Source organism: Procambarus clarkii, chromosome 87 (assembly GCF_040958095.1).
Source record: "Procambarus clarkii isolate CNS0578487 chromosome 87, FALCON_Pclarkii_2.0, whole genome shotgun sequence".
NCBI classification, from domain to species: Eukaryota; Metazoa; Arthropoda; class Malacostraca; order Decapoda; family Cambaridae; genus Procambarus; species Procambarus clarkii.
Window position 1 is genome coordinate 9,620,228 of NC_091236.1, and position 18,064 is coordinate 9,638,291.

General features: G+C 37.7%; 1 protein-coding gene across 7 annotated transcripts; it reads left to right on the forward strand.

The window, feature by feature from the left end:
• The first annotated feature begins 830 nt into the window (after nt 1–830).
• Nucleotides 831–15,178, forward strand: LOC123747043 (polyprenal reductase). Of its 7 annotated transcripts, none has more exons than XM_069317388.1 (7): nt 831–894; nt 2,709–3,003; nt 5,598–5,746; nt 8,206–8,412; nt 9,641–9,763; nt 11,216–11,379; nt 14,117–15,178. In XM_069317388.1, the coding sequence occupies exons 2-7, from the start codon at nt 2,780–2,782 to the stop codon at nt 14,207–14,209; spliced, it is 960 nt and encodes a 319-aa protein (XP_069173489.1). In that variant the 5' UTR covers nt 831–894; nt 2,709–2,779; the 3' UTR covers nt 14,210–15,178. The 7 variants fall into 7 exon arrangements, with proteins under 7 accessions (XP_069173489.1, XP_045584967.1, XP_069173488.1 ...); XM_045729011.1 differs by having other exon boundaries at nt 837–894; nt 8,221–8,412; XM_069317387.1 differs by having other exon boundaries at nt 838–975.
• The last annotated feature ends 2,886 nt before the right edge of the window (nt 15,179–18,064 follow it).

The following is an 18,064-nucleotide window of genomic DNA, read 5'->3' on the forward strand; positions in this document are numbered from 1 at the left end:
TTATTAATTATTATTTATTAATATCGGGTCAAAAAATAAATTTGTTGTGTTGATTTAGGGGCGAAAAATAAATTTGTAGCTCCACAAGTAATAAGCTGGGCTGGTTGGTTGTTTTCCACCAGCTCCACTGCCATTTTCTCTGATATCCGCCAAGTTGTGGGGGATACTGAAGTCATTACGGTTTACTTGTCTATTCTCAGGGTTTGGGTATTTTTTTTTTTTTTTACTGCAGCTTTCACTTGTTGTGCAACTTTCAATGACAGGTTGATTCTGACTCCTAGGTAATTTTCTTCTTCAATCTGCTGCGATGCAGTGTTGTTGACTTCATAGTTGTGATGAGTATTGTTATGACTTTTTTTGTATTTATATATATACAAGAGTTCTTACATTCTAGTATAGTCACAAGTACGACCCCGCGAAAAATCGTTTAACAACCAGGTGAGCATCATATTAATGATTGTCCTGAGAACAGGTTGCATTATAGGTTATGAACATAGGTTGTATATTCTAGGCCTATCTAGAAATCCAACATTCTGTTTGTAACTCATTTTGTATGTATTTACTTTTACCTGAATAAACATTATTATTATTATTATTATTATTATTATTATTATTATTATTATTATTATTATTATTATTATTATTATTATTATTATTATTATTATTATTATTATTATTATTATTATTACTATTTGTTGCCCGAAACGCTATGCATGCTAGTGGCTGTACAAGAATGTAAGAACTCTTGAAATATAAATAAATAAAAATGATTAATTATACGGCTCTGTGCTGCAGGTGCCCCTAACCCAGTAACAAAAACATCAACAAAAGGAGCACGTGGCAACCCGCGCGCCTCACTCAGGGTTCAACTTTTTCAACCTTCGGACGTCTCGGGTCTCTTGGACTTTGTGACGAGTTTTTACCATTAGATCTCAATAATACCGTCAGATGTGCCTTTTCAACGGCTCAGTTTAGGTTAATTTAGTGTTTTTTAGGAATTAATATTGATGTGGACATTTGGCGGTGATGAATTTACCTGAGGGCACCATCTAGTTAGTGCCTTCTCGGGATGACAGGAAGCTGGCGTCTTGTCACAGATCTCATCCCCAAATTTTTCCCTGAGGATTTTTTTCAACTTGTCACAGATCTCATCCCCAAATTTTTCCACTGAGGATTTTTTTTTCAACTTGACTTTGAACTGCAGTAATATCTTGCCAGGACTCATCCAATCCCTCAATCGTCGTCGTCTCTCAACCAACAACATATGTTGCCATTATGGCTTCGGCAGGTAGGCAGTTTCATGAATGTTTAGCCATATGGGTGAAAACCATTTGTTTTCTGTCCCACATTGTGGTTTGTTAAGCTTGAAGCTGTTAACCCCTGTATGTGTAACAATTGACGTTTTAAAGACATGGTCTGGATTAATATCCTCAAATTTGTTAATTTTTTTTTTAAGTTTCATTAAGATCAACCCTTTCATGTTTGGTTTGCAATGTTAGTTTTGTGGCCCTTGACTGTTCCTGGTACAAGAGTAAACTTAGTTATGGGATGAATTTAGTTTAACTTTCTCCAAAACATATACAGTATATATGTCCTTCTGAAGAAGAGGTTGCCATGTTTGGATACAGTAGCTCAGAAAAAATGGAGAGATCTTTGACAAGCCACTGTCTTCCTTTCCCTGTTGAAGCAACTAGAAATTGTGGCCCTCAGGTAAATGGGGGCAAACATTTAATAACCACTTTCTTTTCCTTGAATGTAAAGGCTCATTTGACTATTCTTATTGTTTACTTATTTTTGTTTTTGTTTTGCATCTTCCACTTGTTGTTCAGCTTTAAGACTGGGGAATTCTGATTCCTTAGTCCTTTTCTTCATTATTCTGCTGCATGGTAGTGTTGTTAGTTTAATAGTTGTGATGTGCATTGTTGTGCCCTACATGCAAGGTCTTGTGTTTTTCAATATTAAAAAGTATTTGAAAGTTATGCTAACATTTGTGGAGTTCATGTAGATCTCTTTGTAAGGCTCGAGTATAATATTTGCTACCAACTTTTACTATAGGTCATGGGGTCATCTTCATAATGGTTTCATAAATAATTATTATTTCATAAATTATTTAATTGTTAAATTGTCATAAATTATTATTATTATTATTATAATTATTATTGTTGTTATTATTATAATTATTATTATTATTATAATTATTATTATTATTATTACTACTGCATTATTATAATTATTATTATAATTATTATTATTATTTTTATTTTATTTTAGGAGCAGTCATTCCAGTTCTATCATTAGGCAATGATGGTTCAACTGCCTAGAGTTACATGATGCCTTATCTGGAGTCGCTGGGTGTTAGTAGTCTTCTGCCTAGTTCTCTGTGGGATATGAGGTTTGGTGGTCACCTTCCTGGGGAGTTCTCTGTGGGATATGAGGTTTGGTGGTCACCTTCCTGGGGGATGCCATGGGTGGTGGCCTAGCATTTGTCTCAGTGTTTTTTTGCTATAAGACACATTAGTTTTCTGCCAACAAGCCACAATTAGCTGGAAGGCTTTGTATTTTCCCCTTCAGAGGAACATTGGGGCACATCAGTTCTTATGCCATCGTGACCCATAAATCAATATCATCCATCCATTCATTACCGCAATATGCTCACATCAGTATTAATTCCAAGAGGCTAAAATTACCTCACAACACCATTCGTACAGCTTTCAGGAGAAAACCTAAATGCAAATGACACACATTGAATAATATACCAGTGTGGATTATCTATTTAAAAATGGAAGTCTTCGATTCCATAATGAACTTGTTAATTGAGTGGAACTTGTGCATTTTAATGTTTATATTATATTGTGTGATAATAAGTCTGGGTGGAGTTTTAGTAAACTTTGTAAGGGTCAGCATTCCCCTGCCAAACATTTTCCTGCAGGCCTTCAAGTTTGGCAAGATGGCTCATACAGGTCACATAAATGCACTTGTTACTCACCTAGAAGTTCCAAAGAGGTAATGTTGGTGCTAATCACCTTGTGGTTTGCTCAAAGTTTCTGTACCTTTCTCAACCCATTTAAGAGAGAAACTAAGGCATATCTAATTAACATTGTGAAACAAATTTGACTCGTCCTAAATAAGTAAATTTCTTTTCTGTTATTTTGAATATTAAATGCTATGTCTACTATTTTTAAAGCTTCAGATTCTTTAATAAATTTGTCTATTCTTCCTCCTCATCACCTTAAAATTCATATATCAATTGCTAAATTTCTTGATCAATGCATATACTGTATGTTAATATTTAGAATCGAGGGTTAACCCCATTAGACTTAATGAATTGACCAATTAATTTTAAGATGTGTCCTAAACACATTAGATATTATTTAATATGCAATCTCTGTACCTACAAATAAACCACTGAAATATGTTCTATATATTTTATGAATACAAATATTATTATTATTATTGATACCTGTATGGTGGTATATTTTTTAATAATTTATAAAGGCTGTAATTTCTGTCTTCCTATTTTCCCTAGCTATTTGTATATACAGTATTTCCTTTTTAACCTCCTCCATCTAATCTGTGTTAAATCCTTTTCCTGTTGAATATATATATACCTAACTTTCCACATTGGATACAATTGTATAAATCTCTGGTGCAGCCCCATTTGGATTACTGTATCCAAGCATGGAGACATCATCTTCAGAAGGACATAGCTGCTCTGGAGAAAGTGCAACACAGGGCGACAAAAATCATTCCAGAGCTAAGTCATCTCTCGTAACAGGAACGGTTAAGGGCCACAATTCTAACAACACTGTAAACAAAGCATGACAGGGCAGATCTCACTGAAACTTTTAAAATGCTGAACAATTTGGAGGATGTTCATCCAGACAATTTCTTCAAAAGGTCAAATGTAACACAAACAAGGAGTAACAGTTTCACGTTCAACAAGCCACAATGTAGGACTGAGAACAGGAGATGCTTTTTCACCTTCAGGGTTATAAACTCGTGGAACTGCCTACTCACCAAAGCCATAAATGCCAAGACTATGTTGAATTTCAATATCCAAAGGAAAAGATTATCAAGGCAAATGGGGGGGGGGAACCTTTGACAACCCATCAGCTTCCTGTCCTCATTAAACAATGCAAGGAGGTATACAATGGGAATTGCACTGAAAGCTGAAGTGATAAAACCCACCTCTATCACAAACCTGCTTTTGTATGATAGTGCACTAGAGCAGTGAATGATATAAAATGTTTTTAATAGTAATAGCTAGGAGAGCCCAAGAACCAGATCTTGCTTCCTATTGACACTGGTAAAATACATACACACATGCTACAAAATTATAAAAAAGTCTTGAGAAGTGACCCAAGAACTGCAGTGGATTGGTGTGTAATGAGATACAAGTGTTGTGGTAGAATGTTAACCTGCGTATCCAGTGATGTGGTTGCAAGAACAACCATTCAGACCATATCCAGTGATGTGGTTGTAAGAAGCATTATCATTAAATTATAAACTTCATCATAATTTCATTGTGACATGCAGTTATAGCCAATGAAGAACACTTCCATCCACTAACTTTTTTTAATACGCTTTATGAGATTTTGTATGCATATACAAAACTGTATATGTATGTGAGTACACATAAACACGTGTACTCACATACATAAATACTAAAGAAATTGTTCACGACTTGTTAGACCAAAGCTGTAATATGCAGCAGTTGTATGGTGCCCATATTACTATATGCCCATAGAAGTACTAGGACCAAACTCTCACAAGTCAAGCCTGGCCTCGGGCCGGGCTTGGGGAGTAGAAGAACTCCTAGAACCCCATCAACCAGGTATCAACCAGGTATATGTAAAGAAGCACATCAACAAACTGGAAAATGTGCAAAGACATGCCACTAAGTGGCTCCCAGAACTGAAGGATAAGAGCTACAAGGAGAGGTTAGAGGCATTAAATATGCCAAAACTAGAAGACAGAAGAAAAAGAGGTGATATGATCACTACATACAAAATAGTAACAGGAATTGATAAAATTGATAGGGAAGATTTCCTGAGACCTGGAACTTCAAAAACAAGAGGTCATTGACTTAAACTAACTAAACACAGATGCTGAAGAAATATAAGAAAATTCACTTTCGTAAACAGAGTGGTAGACGGTTAGGTGAGAAAATGGTGGAGGCCAAAATCATCAGTAATTTCAAAGCGTTATATGACAGAATGCTGGGAAGACGGGACACCATGAGCTCTCATCCTGTAACTACACTGAGGTAATTACACATTCACAAGTAATTACATGTGAATACTCGCCTAGACATGCATACATGGTCAAGTGTCAGCTCTCAAGCCTTGCCTTTACATACAATATGTATATGTTTGTATTTACTTTAGTTATGTAAGAAGTACTAGGCTATTGATTACATAATATAACAAAGTATAACCTAGCCTAGTCTTATACTCTAGCTCATCAAGAAAGTCCAGATAAGTATGGAAAGCTGGAAGGTGCAAATTATAAATGGGGTGAGTACTAGTGATACTAATCAGAAAATTTTATATACAGTATAGCTCGCATATTTAATGCATTAATTTATATATTTTCAGATGGTTTGCTCATTTTTATATATCTGCCTCTGTGATAGTGACAGTGGCCTTAGTACAGTTGTGGAACTTGTATGTACTGAGGGTTCCTCTGCCGCCATGGGTCAGTGTTACTCTGGATGTTCTCACTACACCACACAGGAGACCAACAGGTATACCATTCTCTTCTGCATTTTGTGTTTAAAATGAACTTTGAGTAATTTTTCTAGGCTCTTGCCTCATTAGCTTGCCTAGCTTGTAGTACCGACCACCTCCAGAACACTGGGATCATGTTAGGCATTGCACGACGTCCGTACCCACCAGAGACAAGGACCCTCTCAAGTTCTGTCATGGCACTGCAATGTGGCAAGAAGTTTGTAGAGGTCAGAGATCAGTTGACAACTGAGGCAAACTGCCAGCTCTTTTGGGTGAGGTTGTTTGTTAGTCAGCCCTGTCTTATGTCCATGGTCTGACTCTTCCAGGGAATCCGTAAGTATTCACCTCGGCCAGCTGGCTCTATATCCCTGCTCTGATGATGTCTCTTAAGTTTGCTGCTCTGATGGTTTTATTTGCCAATATGTCTGCAACTAATATCTGGCTGTGGGGCTTTTGGCACTCGAAGAAGTATCACTTAAGCATTTAGCATACATCCGACATTCTTCTGCTCCAGGTCTTCTTCTTCGACTGTCTTCTCCCACAAACAAACCCTGGATTCATTTTTTTTTTGTTTACTAATTAAGAGTATTTTCAGAAATGTTGCCATCTCCCACTGAGGTTCCATTATGAAATAGTTTTAGCATTACTGTGGGTGGGGGTTGGGTGGGGCCTCCCAGAAATCAAGCACTGAATATATTGTTATGCTCATTTCTGGTGGGGCCCTCAGAATGTTCCCATCATTTTCACTTCTTTACAGGTGCATATTTGTTTGTCTAAGCTTGCCTAAGCAACTTGTGAATGAGAGAACAAGCTGGTGGGGTCTCAAGATGATCAGGGCTGCAGCCTGGTTATGAGCAGGTGCAGCACATAAATAATTGCTTTGCAACCTTGATGTGCCTAATTTTTTTAGGACAAGCTTTAGCAGAAAGCTCAAGACCTTTAGTCATTGAAGCCTTGGCAGAAAGCCAAGGACTTTCAACCAACAAAGCTTTAGCAGAAAGCTAAGAACCTTCAATCAGCAAAGCCTTAGCAGAAAGCCAAAGGCCTTCAACTAGTGAAGCCTCAGCAGAAAGCCAAGGACTTTCAACCAATGAAGCCTCAGCAGCTGGCAGTCAAAACTGACATTGCCAAGCTCATATACAGTAGTTTTAGTGTTGTGTTAGGTTAAGTTAGGTAAATGAACAACAATGAAGCCCTTCATTAAGAAAGCTGATGCACTCCAACAAGGTAAGTTGAAATTTCATGTTACTGTATTGTCAATAAATTATTTGACCACTGTATGTACTGCACATGAAGATTCTCCCCTAACCATGTCAATTTATGTTTAAATTTGGATGTTGAGATGTGAATTATGTATGTAATGTATGTGGAAAGGTGAACTATATTGGTTGTGGTACAAATATAACTATGAATATTAATTTTTAAACTTTCTTGGTAAAAAATTTTGCTAACTCTGATGTGGGTGGACTGCATATGATCCAAATTATCGAGGATAGACAATATTAATAACCTAATATTCATTCTAGTTTAGCATAAGGGTCTTTGTTGTGAAACAATAATAAATGAAAAATCATTGCATATAATGAATACAGTGTACAATACATGTACTATACAGGGAAACCTCAATTCAACGATCCTTGATTCGGCGAACCTCCAGCTGGACTGCATACTTTCCAGGTCAGATTTACTCACCCAATTCCACGAACAAGAGTCCATTGAAGTGGGGGATGTGTGGATTTGCTTAGAATATTGGGACAGAGTTTGCAGACTGATGGAGGAGTTGCCCATCATATCAAAGGTTAAAATTAAAGATCCCCTTAGTGGAATCAGCCCATAGAGCATGGGAAATATGAGGGTATGAATGGTAACTGTTAATAGGGCTGCAATCACCTTTTTAATGTTTTCATAGATGGACATAAGGCTAGAAGAAAGAGTAGGGGGCCTTGGGGAAAGCTATTGAGCATATTTCAAACCAAAAGCTATGATTTGTTTTCATTTTAAAATTTCCTGGTTTTAGTTCACAAATATGGGCCTGTTTTCCTCGGGAAATAAGGTTTTGAGGCATGAGTGTGGGAAATATGCTATATGTTCTTTAATTTTTTTACAGATAAGATTTCATGGTGACTGTCCTTCATATGGTAGGTTGAAATTATAATTTTGCTAGGTGAAATATTAAGGTATTAATGGTAACTCTGCTAATATGACTCCAATCATGTATTTAATGATTTTCATAGATGGATGTATCATTAGAAGAATGAGTTGGGGTTCATCTATGGATTGTTTTAATTTTTGAGATTTCGCAGTTTTTGTTCACAAATATGAGCCTCCTAGAGGTATCTCTGGTGTCAATGAATTCCTCATTGCAATAAACTGGGGTTAATCCCATATAGTTCTTTGAATTGAGGGTGCACTGTATTATCAAATTATGATTACTTAGTAATTTTCTGTCTTATATATTAATTATATGGACTAACAGTCTATTTACTTGCAGTAAATGCTACTACAGCAGCCTTGGGTATCATTCTACTGGCCATCCAGATATATAGACGACTGTATGAGAATCTCTTCATCAGTGTGTTTAGCTCGGGGCGTATAAATATACTCCACTACATTGTTGGCCACACACATTACGTAGGAGCTGTGGTTCTCCTGTTATCTCAGGCTCCAGGTTTTGATGGTGCAGGTGTGTAATGTTTTCATAACAATAAGAATTGTGAAGCAAATTATGTACAATAGATGTTTATACATAACACATGAATATACAGAACATTATTTTGGGGAGCCCCCCTTCCTCTCCCTCAGTAACTTTTTGGAGTTTAAGTGTAACCAAGCCTACAAGTTTGCACTAGGCTCCCAAGACCCACACTGATCTAATGTGAACCAAGGCCAGAAATTGGCTCTCTCTGTGATACAAGGGTAACTGAGAAAACCCCCACCAGAAGGCTAGGCAAAACAAACATGTGACTGCTTGAAAGAAAGACATGAACTCTGAGGCAAATAAGGTAACCAATTAGTACTATGAATGAATAACCTTAACCTTAATATGCCTGGCCAAAGCCAGATGGCATCTCGTTACCTGGAACCCTGGCCAGCTGTCTACCTCAGTTGTGAGTTTGGTGTAATCCAGTTTGGATAACTGCAGGGACACCTGCGTTGCTTCACAATTCATTGCAGTGGTGTTGGCTATGTCTGGAGCCCTCCTTTCCTTACGATGCGGGGTCATTGCTTTATTATTTGTTCCTTTGTGCTTCATGATTGGGTTTCGTGTCACCCACATTGTGTGTTTCATGGGTTCTTATTTTACTCTAACTGTGAACTAAGGTTGTATTTCCTGGTGGTTAAAGATATTTTCTCTGAAGGGTTTGTCCTTAATCCTATGTTCCCTGGAATACAATCCCCGAAAAATCGTTTAACAACCAGGTACCCATTTTACTGTTGAGTTAAACAGAGGCTACAGTTAAGGATTTGTGCCCAGTAAATCCTCCCCGTTCAGGATACGAACCCCGGACAAAGCGCTCGCAAAATGCCAGGTGAGCGTCTTAACCACTACACAGAGACTGCTGTACTGTAATCATACTGGTTTTAATTTAATATTGGCAGTCCCCGTGGTATAGTGGTTAAGACACTCGCCTGGCGTTTTATGAGCGCTTTGTCCTGGGTTCGTATCCTGGCCGGGGAGGATTTACTGGGTGCAAATCCTTAACTGTAGCTTCTGTTTAACTCAACAGTAAAATGGGTACCTGGTTGTTAAACGATTTTTTGGGGGTCGTATTCCAGGGAACATAGGTTTAAGGACTTGCCAGAAACACTACGCGTACTAGTGGCTGTACAAGAATGTAAGAACTCTTGTATGTATATAAATAATAATAAAATAATAATAATATTAAATTGGTTTTTCTTTCTCATTTCAGAACAACACATTTCTTTCACTGGTATTGAATTTTGGCAAATTGTAGGAACCATAATATGTTTCTTCGGGTTTGCCATCCAGAACAAAAGTCTACGCATGCTAGCTGCCTTAAGAAGAAACCATGGTGAGACATTTAAGGGAGAGAACATCAATTGTTAAGTTGCTAGAAAATGATCTAGACAGGGTGTTAAGGGAGACTAGAAGCAGGATAGAAGGCTAGGTTTGGTATTGTTCTGAAGATCGTGCATTTCAGAGCTATCACCGATTGAATGCTGCTACTTGTCTCTAGATGCAATTGGTGACAATCATAGATCAATATTAAACACCAAATCCGGTGGGGAAACCTTTTCACCTACAGATTGGATGATCACACTGATGATAGATAGACACTAGAGAATACTGTATTCAATCCAGTCCAGGATGAATAATAAAAAGTGCCATAAAACATGAAGGTCACCAAGCTGTACCCTATCAACCGATTAAGTTAATACAACCAAGTGCCACCAGATGACACTGCCTCACCACAACATTGTTTCCAAACTATGATGACTCCATATTGGAGGATGAACATTTATATTCATGGGTCAAGATCTAAGGCTTTTATGACTCGTTTGGTGAGCTGTGCTAATGGTAATTAATATTCATGCATTTACTGTGTAACTGATTATAATTATTATAAATTGTAATAAATTTCCACACTTTTATGATCAGGAACTGTGGAAATCCAGGGTTGAGAGTTAGAGAAAAATACTAGCCAATTATGCTAGCAGAGTGACTTGTTTGAATGGTGTTCAACTTTTAATTGGACAGCTTGATGGGAAATGATAAAGTTTACTGGTTCATTTCTGATGATCTTAAGTTCTGAGTGTTCCATGTTGCTGCTGAATGTGGAAGGTAGTGTACAATGTTGGGTGTATCATGTTGCTGCTGAGTAATTACCAAAGTGTAGTTACAGGATGAGAGCTACGCTCATGGTGTCCCATCTTTCCAGCACTCTTGTCATATACTGTAATGCTTTGAAACTACTAATGGTTTTGGCCTTTGGAGTATGGAAGATGGTGTGTAATGTTGGGTATCCTATGTTGCAACTGAGTGTGGAAGATGATACTTGCTTAGTTGTGTTTGTGGGGGTTGAGCTTCAGCTCTTTGGTCCCGCCTCTCAATTGTCAATTAACTGGTGTACAGGTTCCTGAGCTTATTGGGCTCTATCATAACTGCATTTAAAACTATGGTGTCTGCCTTCACCGTATCTCTTCCTAGTGCATTCAGTTTGTTAACTTTGACATTGCAAAGCTCTTTCTAGTGTCTCGAGCTTATTTGGGTATTCAGTTTACACTTCTTCCCCCTTATGGTGTACAGTGTTGGGTATCATGCTGAATATCATTAACTCTTTTCATTCATTACTTTCCAAATCTTTGCTGGTTAGAACCACTTCACTCTTTGAATGTGGGAAATTGGGTAATGGTAGTGAAGAAATAAATCAACTGATTAAATTTTGTGAAAAGAATTTTATGGTTAAATTTTAAACTTTAGACCATACAACTAACTGTTGATTAATAATAACTTGTTCCTTCAGGAAAAAAAATGAAGGAGAAGTATATGATGCCACAGGGAGGACTGTTCGAGGTGGTGTCATGTCCACATATGTTTGCTGAAGTTGTGGTGTATGTGGGTATTCTTGTGATCCTGCGAACGCACATTGGCTGGAGTGTTGTCACAATTTGGGTTATTTCCAACCAGGTGAGTGTTCCTATTTTAGTGAGTGATTATCAAAAGGCACCAGTCCAGGAAAACTTGTGTAGCACCAACTGTGTCACTGGATATTCAAACAGTACTAAATATCACTCGAGATGCCAATACAAGAACAAAAGGATGAAAGGTGAGTGATATCAGAGTTATCAAATTCACCAAGGATTCTACTGAGGAACAAATGACCCCTAAAGACATTTGGAAAGCAAGAAATATGATCATCCAAAAAAACTGGGTCATTCTGCGAGGAGGTGTACTACAGCAAGTGGGACAATGCAGTTTGGATAAAAAGGAGCAGGAAGTTGTTCAAGTAAGTGACCATTAGCTAACCGGGTGTGACTGATATGCAACCTATCCAAAGCCGTTTCCCATTATCTATTATGGTGATATGAGGAAGGCCAAGGAAAAGGTAACTTTTATGTGCACAAAGTTTATTACCGGTAATGCCAGTCCAACAACCCTCTCAAAGGTCATGGATTGCAGAATGAATGACTGAGTAGGAATCACTTTGTGGGAAATGATGCAAATACAAACAACCACCTTGGAGGCAGTATTCACAAGTTCATTCGAGTAACTGCAATATAGCTGGAAACCCAGTAAAATTCATCTGTCTTATATCTTCCATAAATAAGAGACAACCAGGTATAGGATTTGAACCACCATAGGATGCAAAGGGTTAAAAAAAAAACTGAGCTATGGAGTCACTGCAAGAGTCAACCACAGTGATAAAGGACTGTTGATGCTGAGAAACCAGCTGACAAAGAGAATTAAAATTTGAGTAAAGTTCTGTTATGAAGATTCTAGTTTCCAGGGGCAAGCAGCAAATATAGGTGTGATCAGGAAAACAATATAATAGCTAATGCCATTGACAGACTTACCCATCTGTCTTGGCTGTTTCTTATCTCCAGTAGATTTAAGACAGTCAAGTTTTGCTGGGTTCCCAGCCATATTGGTGTTACCTTAAATGAGCATGCAGATGCTGCTAAGGAGTCTATCTGCACTTGTCCCATTTCCTGCAAAAGTGTTCCTTATTTCGACTTTTACCTAGTTATTCATTCCTCAATCCGTGCCCATTGACAGAATTGATGGTCTTCTGTTACTGGTAATAAACTGCATGATCTTAAGGGTAGCATGTCCCCATAGCCTTCCTCCTACCACCATAACCGGCAGTGGGAAATGGCTCTGGCAAGGTTACTCATTGGCCATACATGTTTAACTCAAGGGCACTTAATGGAGCGCCACCCTGCTCCATATTGTCCAAACTGCATTGTCCCTCTTACGGTCCTTGTTGAATGTCTTGACTTTTAAGATGTTCGTGTGTCTTGCTTCCTGACTGTTCCTCGCGGTCACCTGTCCCTCGATAAAATGCTTGGAGAATCGGATACCTTTGATATCATTCACCTTATGCACTTTTGTTCTCGTATTGGCATCCTTGGTGATATTTAGCGCAGTTTGAATATCTCGCACATTTGATGGTGCTGCATAGCCTTCCCAGCTTGGTGCCTTCTTTTGATAATTAAGTACTTAACCATCTGTCAACAGAACAATGGCGGGTGAGCAAGAGGAAAATGTTACAGGAAAAGGCATTTCAAAACAGTAGGGATAGTATAAGCCTTCACCGTGTTGATCATGGTCTTGAAAAGAAAAATCTTGCAAGCAGGATCCTCCATAGGAGCAATACAAGGGGAGAAAGTGCCAATGTGAACTGAGAGAAAATCTTGCAAGTGAGCAACCCTCACAGGAAAAGGAAGACGACAGCAAAAGGGAAACGGTCTCTTCCGAGGAAGAGACCATACCATACTTTGGGTGCCATACCCAAAGTATGGCACTAGTAAAAATGGGGATGTTGCAGGGACCTTGTGAGGTAATGTAGGCAGTACCAATCATGACGATGCTGTAGAGACAAGCTGCCTGTTTCAATATACTATACAAGCTTTGGGTGGGGATGACTGAAAGGCACCAGAGCTGAGGAGTAACCCAGTATGGTGCACAGCATCAAGATGAGGGAGAGTATTAAGTTGTCATAAAAAAAGAAAGAGGGAGCAAGGACGACACATCAGATGGGCAGGGAAGAGTAGCATGGAGAGTGAAAAGATTCCAGTCTGCCTTATTAAACTACTATTGAGGGGAAAGAGAGGAGGGAAATGGTCACTGTTATAGGGGTTGTCAAGGACTCCCCATGCCAGGTCTTTATAAATGGAAGAGGAGCAGAGAGAAAGATCTATGCAGGAAAGAGTGCAAGTGCAGAAGTCAACATGAGTTGGCTCACCAGAATTCGGGAGAAACAAAGGAAAAGAGAAGACGAAAGGTTCTGGAAGACAGCCTCAGGTATTTGCAAGGACATCACCCCAGAGGGCATATTGACAGATAAATCATCTAAAAGGAGCAGAGGCTCCTGAGTCTATAAATTGTTTAAAGAAATTACTATTACGTATATGAACAGTCTTTACAATTGCTTGTGCAAGGGTTTGTGAAAACAAATTATGTCCTAGAAACATAATATAAACAAATTGGGGAAATGCTAATGTTATGGCCATAGGAAAGGAATTCTGAGTAAAAAGTACTAATTGTCAATGTAGTGGCACAATGAGTTTAATAAAGTTCTTGTTTTAGTTGTCACAGTTTGTATAATTCATATTGTTGTATGGCATCCATTTTTTAATGTTGACAAAGTTTTAAATGTATTTTGAGAATATTATGATATAGCAGTATATTTTATTTCCCACAGATACAGGTGGCAATCATGAACCACAAGTGGTACCAAGAGACCTTTAAGGATTACCCATGCAATCGTAGGGCCATCATTCCATTTCTGTTGTGAAAATTACTGTTAATAGATAGTTACTCAGTATTTCTTTAATGTTTGTGCTTCTAGTTGGTGGTATGGAAAAGTATCTTAGGAAATATATGAATACTAAGGAGTATATGTAGGTCTTTATTCCATGGTATTGTTTATGGGAGCAAGACACATTTGAAAGTTTCTCATTTCACTATTTATGTTATCATACGACTTGCAGATATTGTTGTAGGCCAAATAATATGTTTTCAAATTTTTTCTTCATTATATGTTCTGATAGCCATTGGTTCTTAACTTTTTGGCTGCATAATATGATAAGTGATCAAATCAAGGAAATAGGGCCTTTGCTGTAATAAATGACTTTTGTTTGTTTATCTAACAAAGCATTTCCAAGTCATGCAATGTATATCCAGGTCATGTGATATTCAAAACAAGCTGCTGAACCCTGTACTTGCTGCTATCTGTTGGCAACAGAATGAAATGTCAACCAATGCAGTAGTGCAAAACATTTACAGTAAGGCCTCCTTCAAACGATGATATACATTGTACTTAACATATATAATGTTATTTTATGTTTTGTAACATGTTATTTACAAGAAATATATACTTAAAGTATTTAAGCATATTGGAGTCAATTGGAGGCTTGAAAAGAGCTTTATATTTGTTGAATGATACAGCTGTAAAAAGTAGCCTTTTTTCTTAATAGAAATATAATTAAAAATGTGACAAATTGTATTTAGGTTGCTTATTGATGCTCGGTAGGGATAGAGCCCGGAAAAATATATTGCCGCCAAATAGGTAATGATGTAGAATACAGTATATAGCTATACTCTACATAGTATTTAAAAGAATGTTTAATGTTTTAGTAAAGTACTGTATTTGATTAATTTTTATATTGCATAATTTTGAGTATGTCTGGTATGCTAAAAACTGTTGTTCATTGATATGCAGATATAAATGCTAATAAAGGTACAGTATTTGATAATAAAGGTATTCTTGTTTGTTTTCTGTTCCCCGTCTTTCTTCTCCCCAGAGGCACTTTGACAGAGCAGGCTGGAAGTTAATACATTCCTTGCAACAATTCCCTCTACATTATTACCTCACATACAGTAGTGAGAATCTTTTTATTTCACTATTCGTAATGCATCTGTCACTTCATCCCTCATTCTGCTCCAAACCATTCTTAAGATAAGATAAGAACATAAGATTAAAGGTACAGTAACTGCAAAAGGCCTATTGGCCCATACGAGCAGCTCCTATTTATAATCACCCAATCCCACTCATATACATGTCCAATCCACGCTTGAAACAATCAAGGGACCCCACCTCTACCACACAACGTGGTAACTGGTTCCACAAATCAACAACCCTGTTACCAAACCAGTATTTACCCAGGCCTTTCCAAAATCTAAACTTTTCAAGTTTATACCCATTGTTTTGTATTCTGTCTTGTATTGATACTTTTAATATTTCCTTTGTTATGTCCATTCATCCAACTGTAAACCTCTTATCATGTCACCCCTAACTCTTCGCCCTTCCAGTGAATGCAATTTAAGCTTTGTTAATCTTCCTTCATATGACAGGTTTCTAATTTGTGGAATTAACTTTGTTATCCTATGCTGGACACGTTCAAGTGAATTTATATCCATTCTATAGTTCGGTGACCAAAACTGAACTGCATAATCTAAATGGAGCCTAACCAGAGCAAGATATAGCTGAAAAACAACACCAGGTGTCTTGATACTAACGCTTCGAGTAATAAATCCCAGTGTCCTATTTGCCTTATTATGAACATTTATGCATTGATCCTTTGGTTTTAAATTCTTACTTTCTTACTCCCAGATCCCTTTCTCAGTCCGACTCTTTCTCAACACCATCCAGCTCGTATCTTGTAACTCTATCATCATTACCTAGCCTCAAACCCTTACATTTGTCAGCATTAAACTGCATCTACCAATCTTTTGACCATTTCAAAACCCTATTTACTATCACCCTTGAAGTGATAGTGAGTTTTTTTTTTTCCCTGTTAATTTCCCCCTTGATTTTTGTATCATTGGCAAATTTGCATATATTGCTGTTCAAACCCGAATCTAAATCATTTATATATATTTTGAATAACAGAGGTCCCAGGACAGAGCCTTGAGGCACTCCACTTACAACATTTTCTCAGTCTGACTTGACCCCATTTATACTAACTCACCGTTTCCTTTGGTATAGGCATGCCCTAATCCAACTTAATAAAGCACCCAAATACCATGAGCCTCTACCTTTTTAACCGGTGGTCATCGAGATTCAACATTGGCTGTTTCTTATATCCAGTAGATTTAAGACAGTTGAGTTTTGCTGGGTTCTCAGCTATATTGGTATCTCTTTAAATGAGCGTGCGGACATTGCCGCTAAGGAAGCTATCCACACTTGTCCCATCTCCCATAAAGGTATTCCTTATTCCGATTTTTACCCAGGTATACGTTCCTTTATCCTTGCCCGTTGGCAGAGTTGTTCGTCTTCTGTTACTGGTAACAAACTGCGTACTCTTAAGGGTAGTGGGTCCCTGTGGCCTTCCTCTTACCACTGTAATGAATAGTAATAGTAATGAGTAAGTAATGAAGTAATACAGTATAACATATTTACTCACTATAATGGTGGTGAATGTGGAACATGAAAAAACATTTTTACTCGGAAATAACATCATTTTATAGCGAAATTAGAAGTGGCAGGTGACTCCATAGGAAGTCGACGATCCATGCGACAATCCTTAGGATTCGAGTACTGTAATTAGATTGACTCGATTTTGTTATAAAATTATATTATTTCAGAGTAAAAATGTTTTTCATGTTCTACATTCAGCATCAAAATTATAGTGAGTAAATATATCATATTTCTTCATTACTCATTTAATGCTAGGAAGCTTTGGGTCATTAGACTGACCCGGATAGTGTTAGGTAAGCTGGTCGGGTCCGTAGAATTACCCAAAGCCTCCTGGCATCACGTAAGTAATGAAGCAATATGGTATATTTACTCACTATAATGTTGTGCTAAATGAGAACATAATCAAACCACTTTTTACTCTGAAACAATCAAATTTGTTAACGAAATAAGAGCTATATAAATGGCAGGTGACGCCATAGGAAGTAAACGGTCCAAGCAAAAATGTTGTGGAGTGACTTATCCAAGATATATGGAGCGACTTATCCAAGATATATGGAGCGACTTATCCAAGATATATGGAGCGACTTATCCAAGATATATGGAGTGACTTGTAACGATTCTATTGTTACGTAAAGTATGGTGACAAATAAACACAGACACTAAGATACTATATATATATTTGGTCGAATATACAGAAGTACACAGGTGATACTTTGATGTGAGTTGAGCGCACTGAGCGTCGGTACAGTATCTCGCAAGTGTCTGCTCTAGACTACACTTGAAAGTAGACTAGTTAATGTTTGCTATTCTGCTGCTTATATGCTCTGGCAACACCTCACCGTGTTGCCCGGGCAACGCCTCACCTCATTCATCTCCAAAGGTTGACAGGAATATTAACAATGCATTTGGAGCGAGTATATTATTGGGATAATCTACTCGCTACAGACTTATCCAAGATATATTGTCGCCTGGAGAGTGTTCGCCGGCATATTAGCTCTCTGTACACAGTAACCCAGACGTCGCACTTCTCTGATCAAATTATCGCAAATTTAATTTGTGATATTAACAAGTAGAATGTGTGTTTATAATAATAGCTAGCATAAATAGCCACAAAACATTTAAGATTTATTACAAAATAAGTGTGTGTGGAAGTTAATTCAACTTCATTAGACAATAGTGGCCTTGGGTAATTCTACGGACTGGTGTTGGTTTGACTGGTGTGTGTGGTAT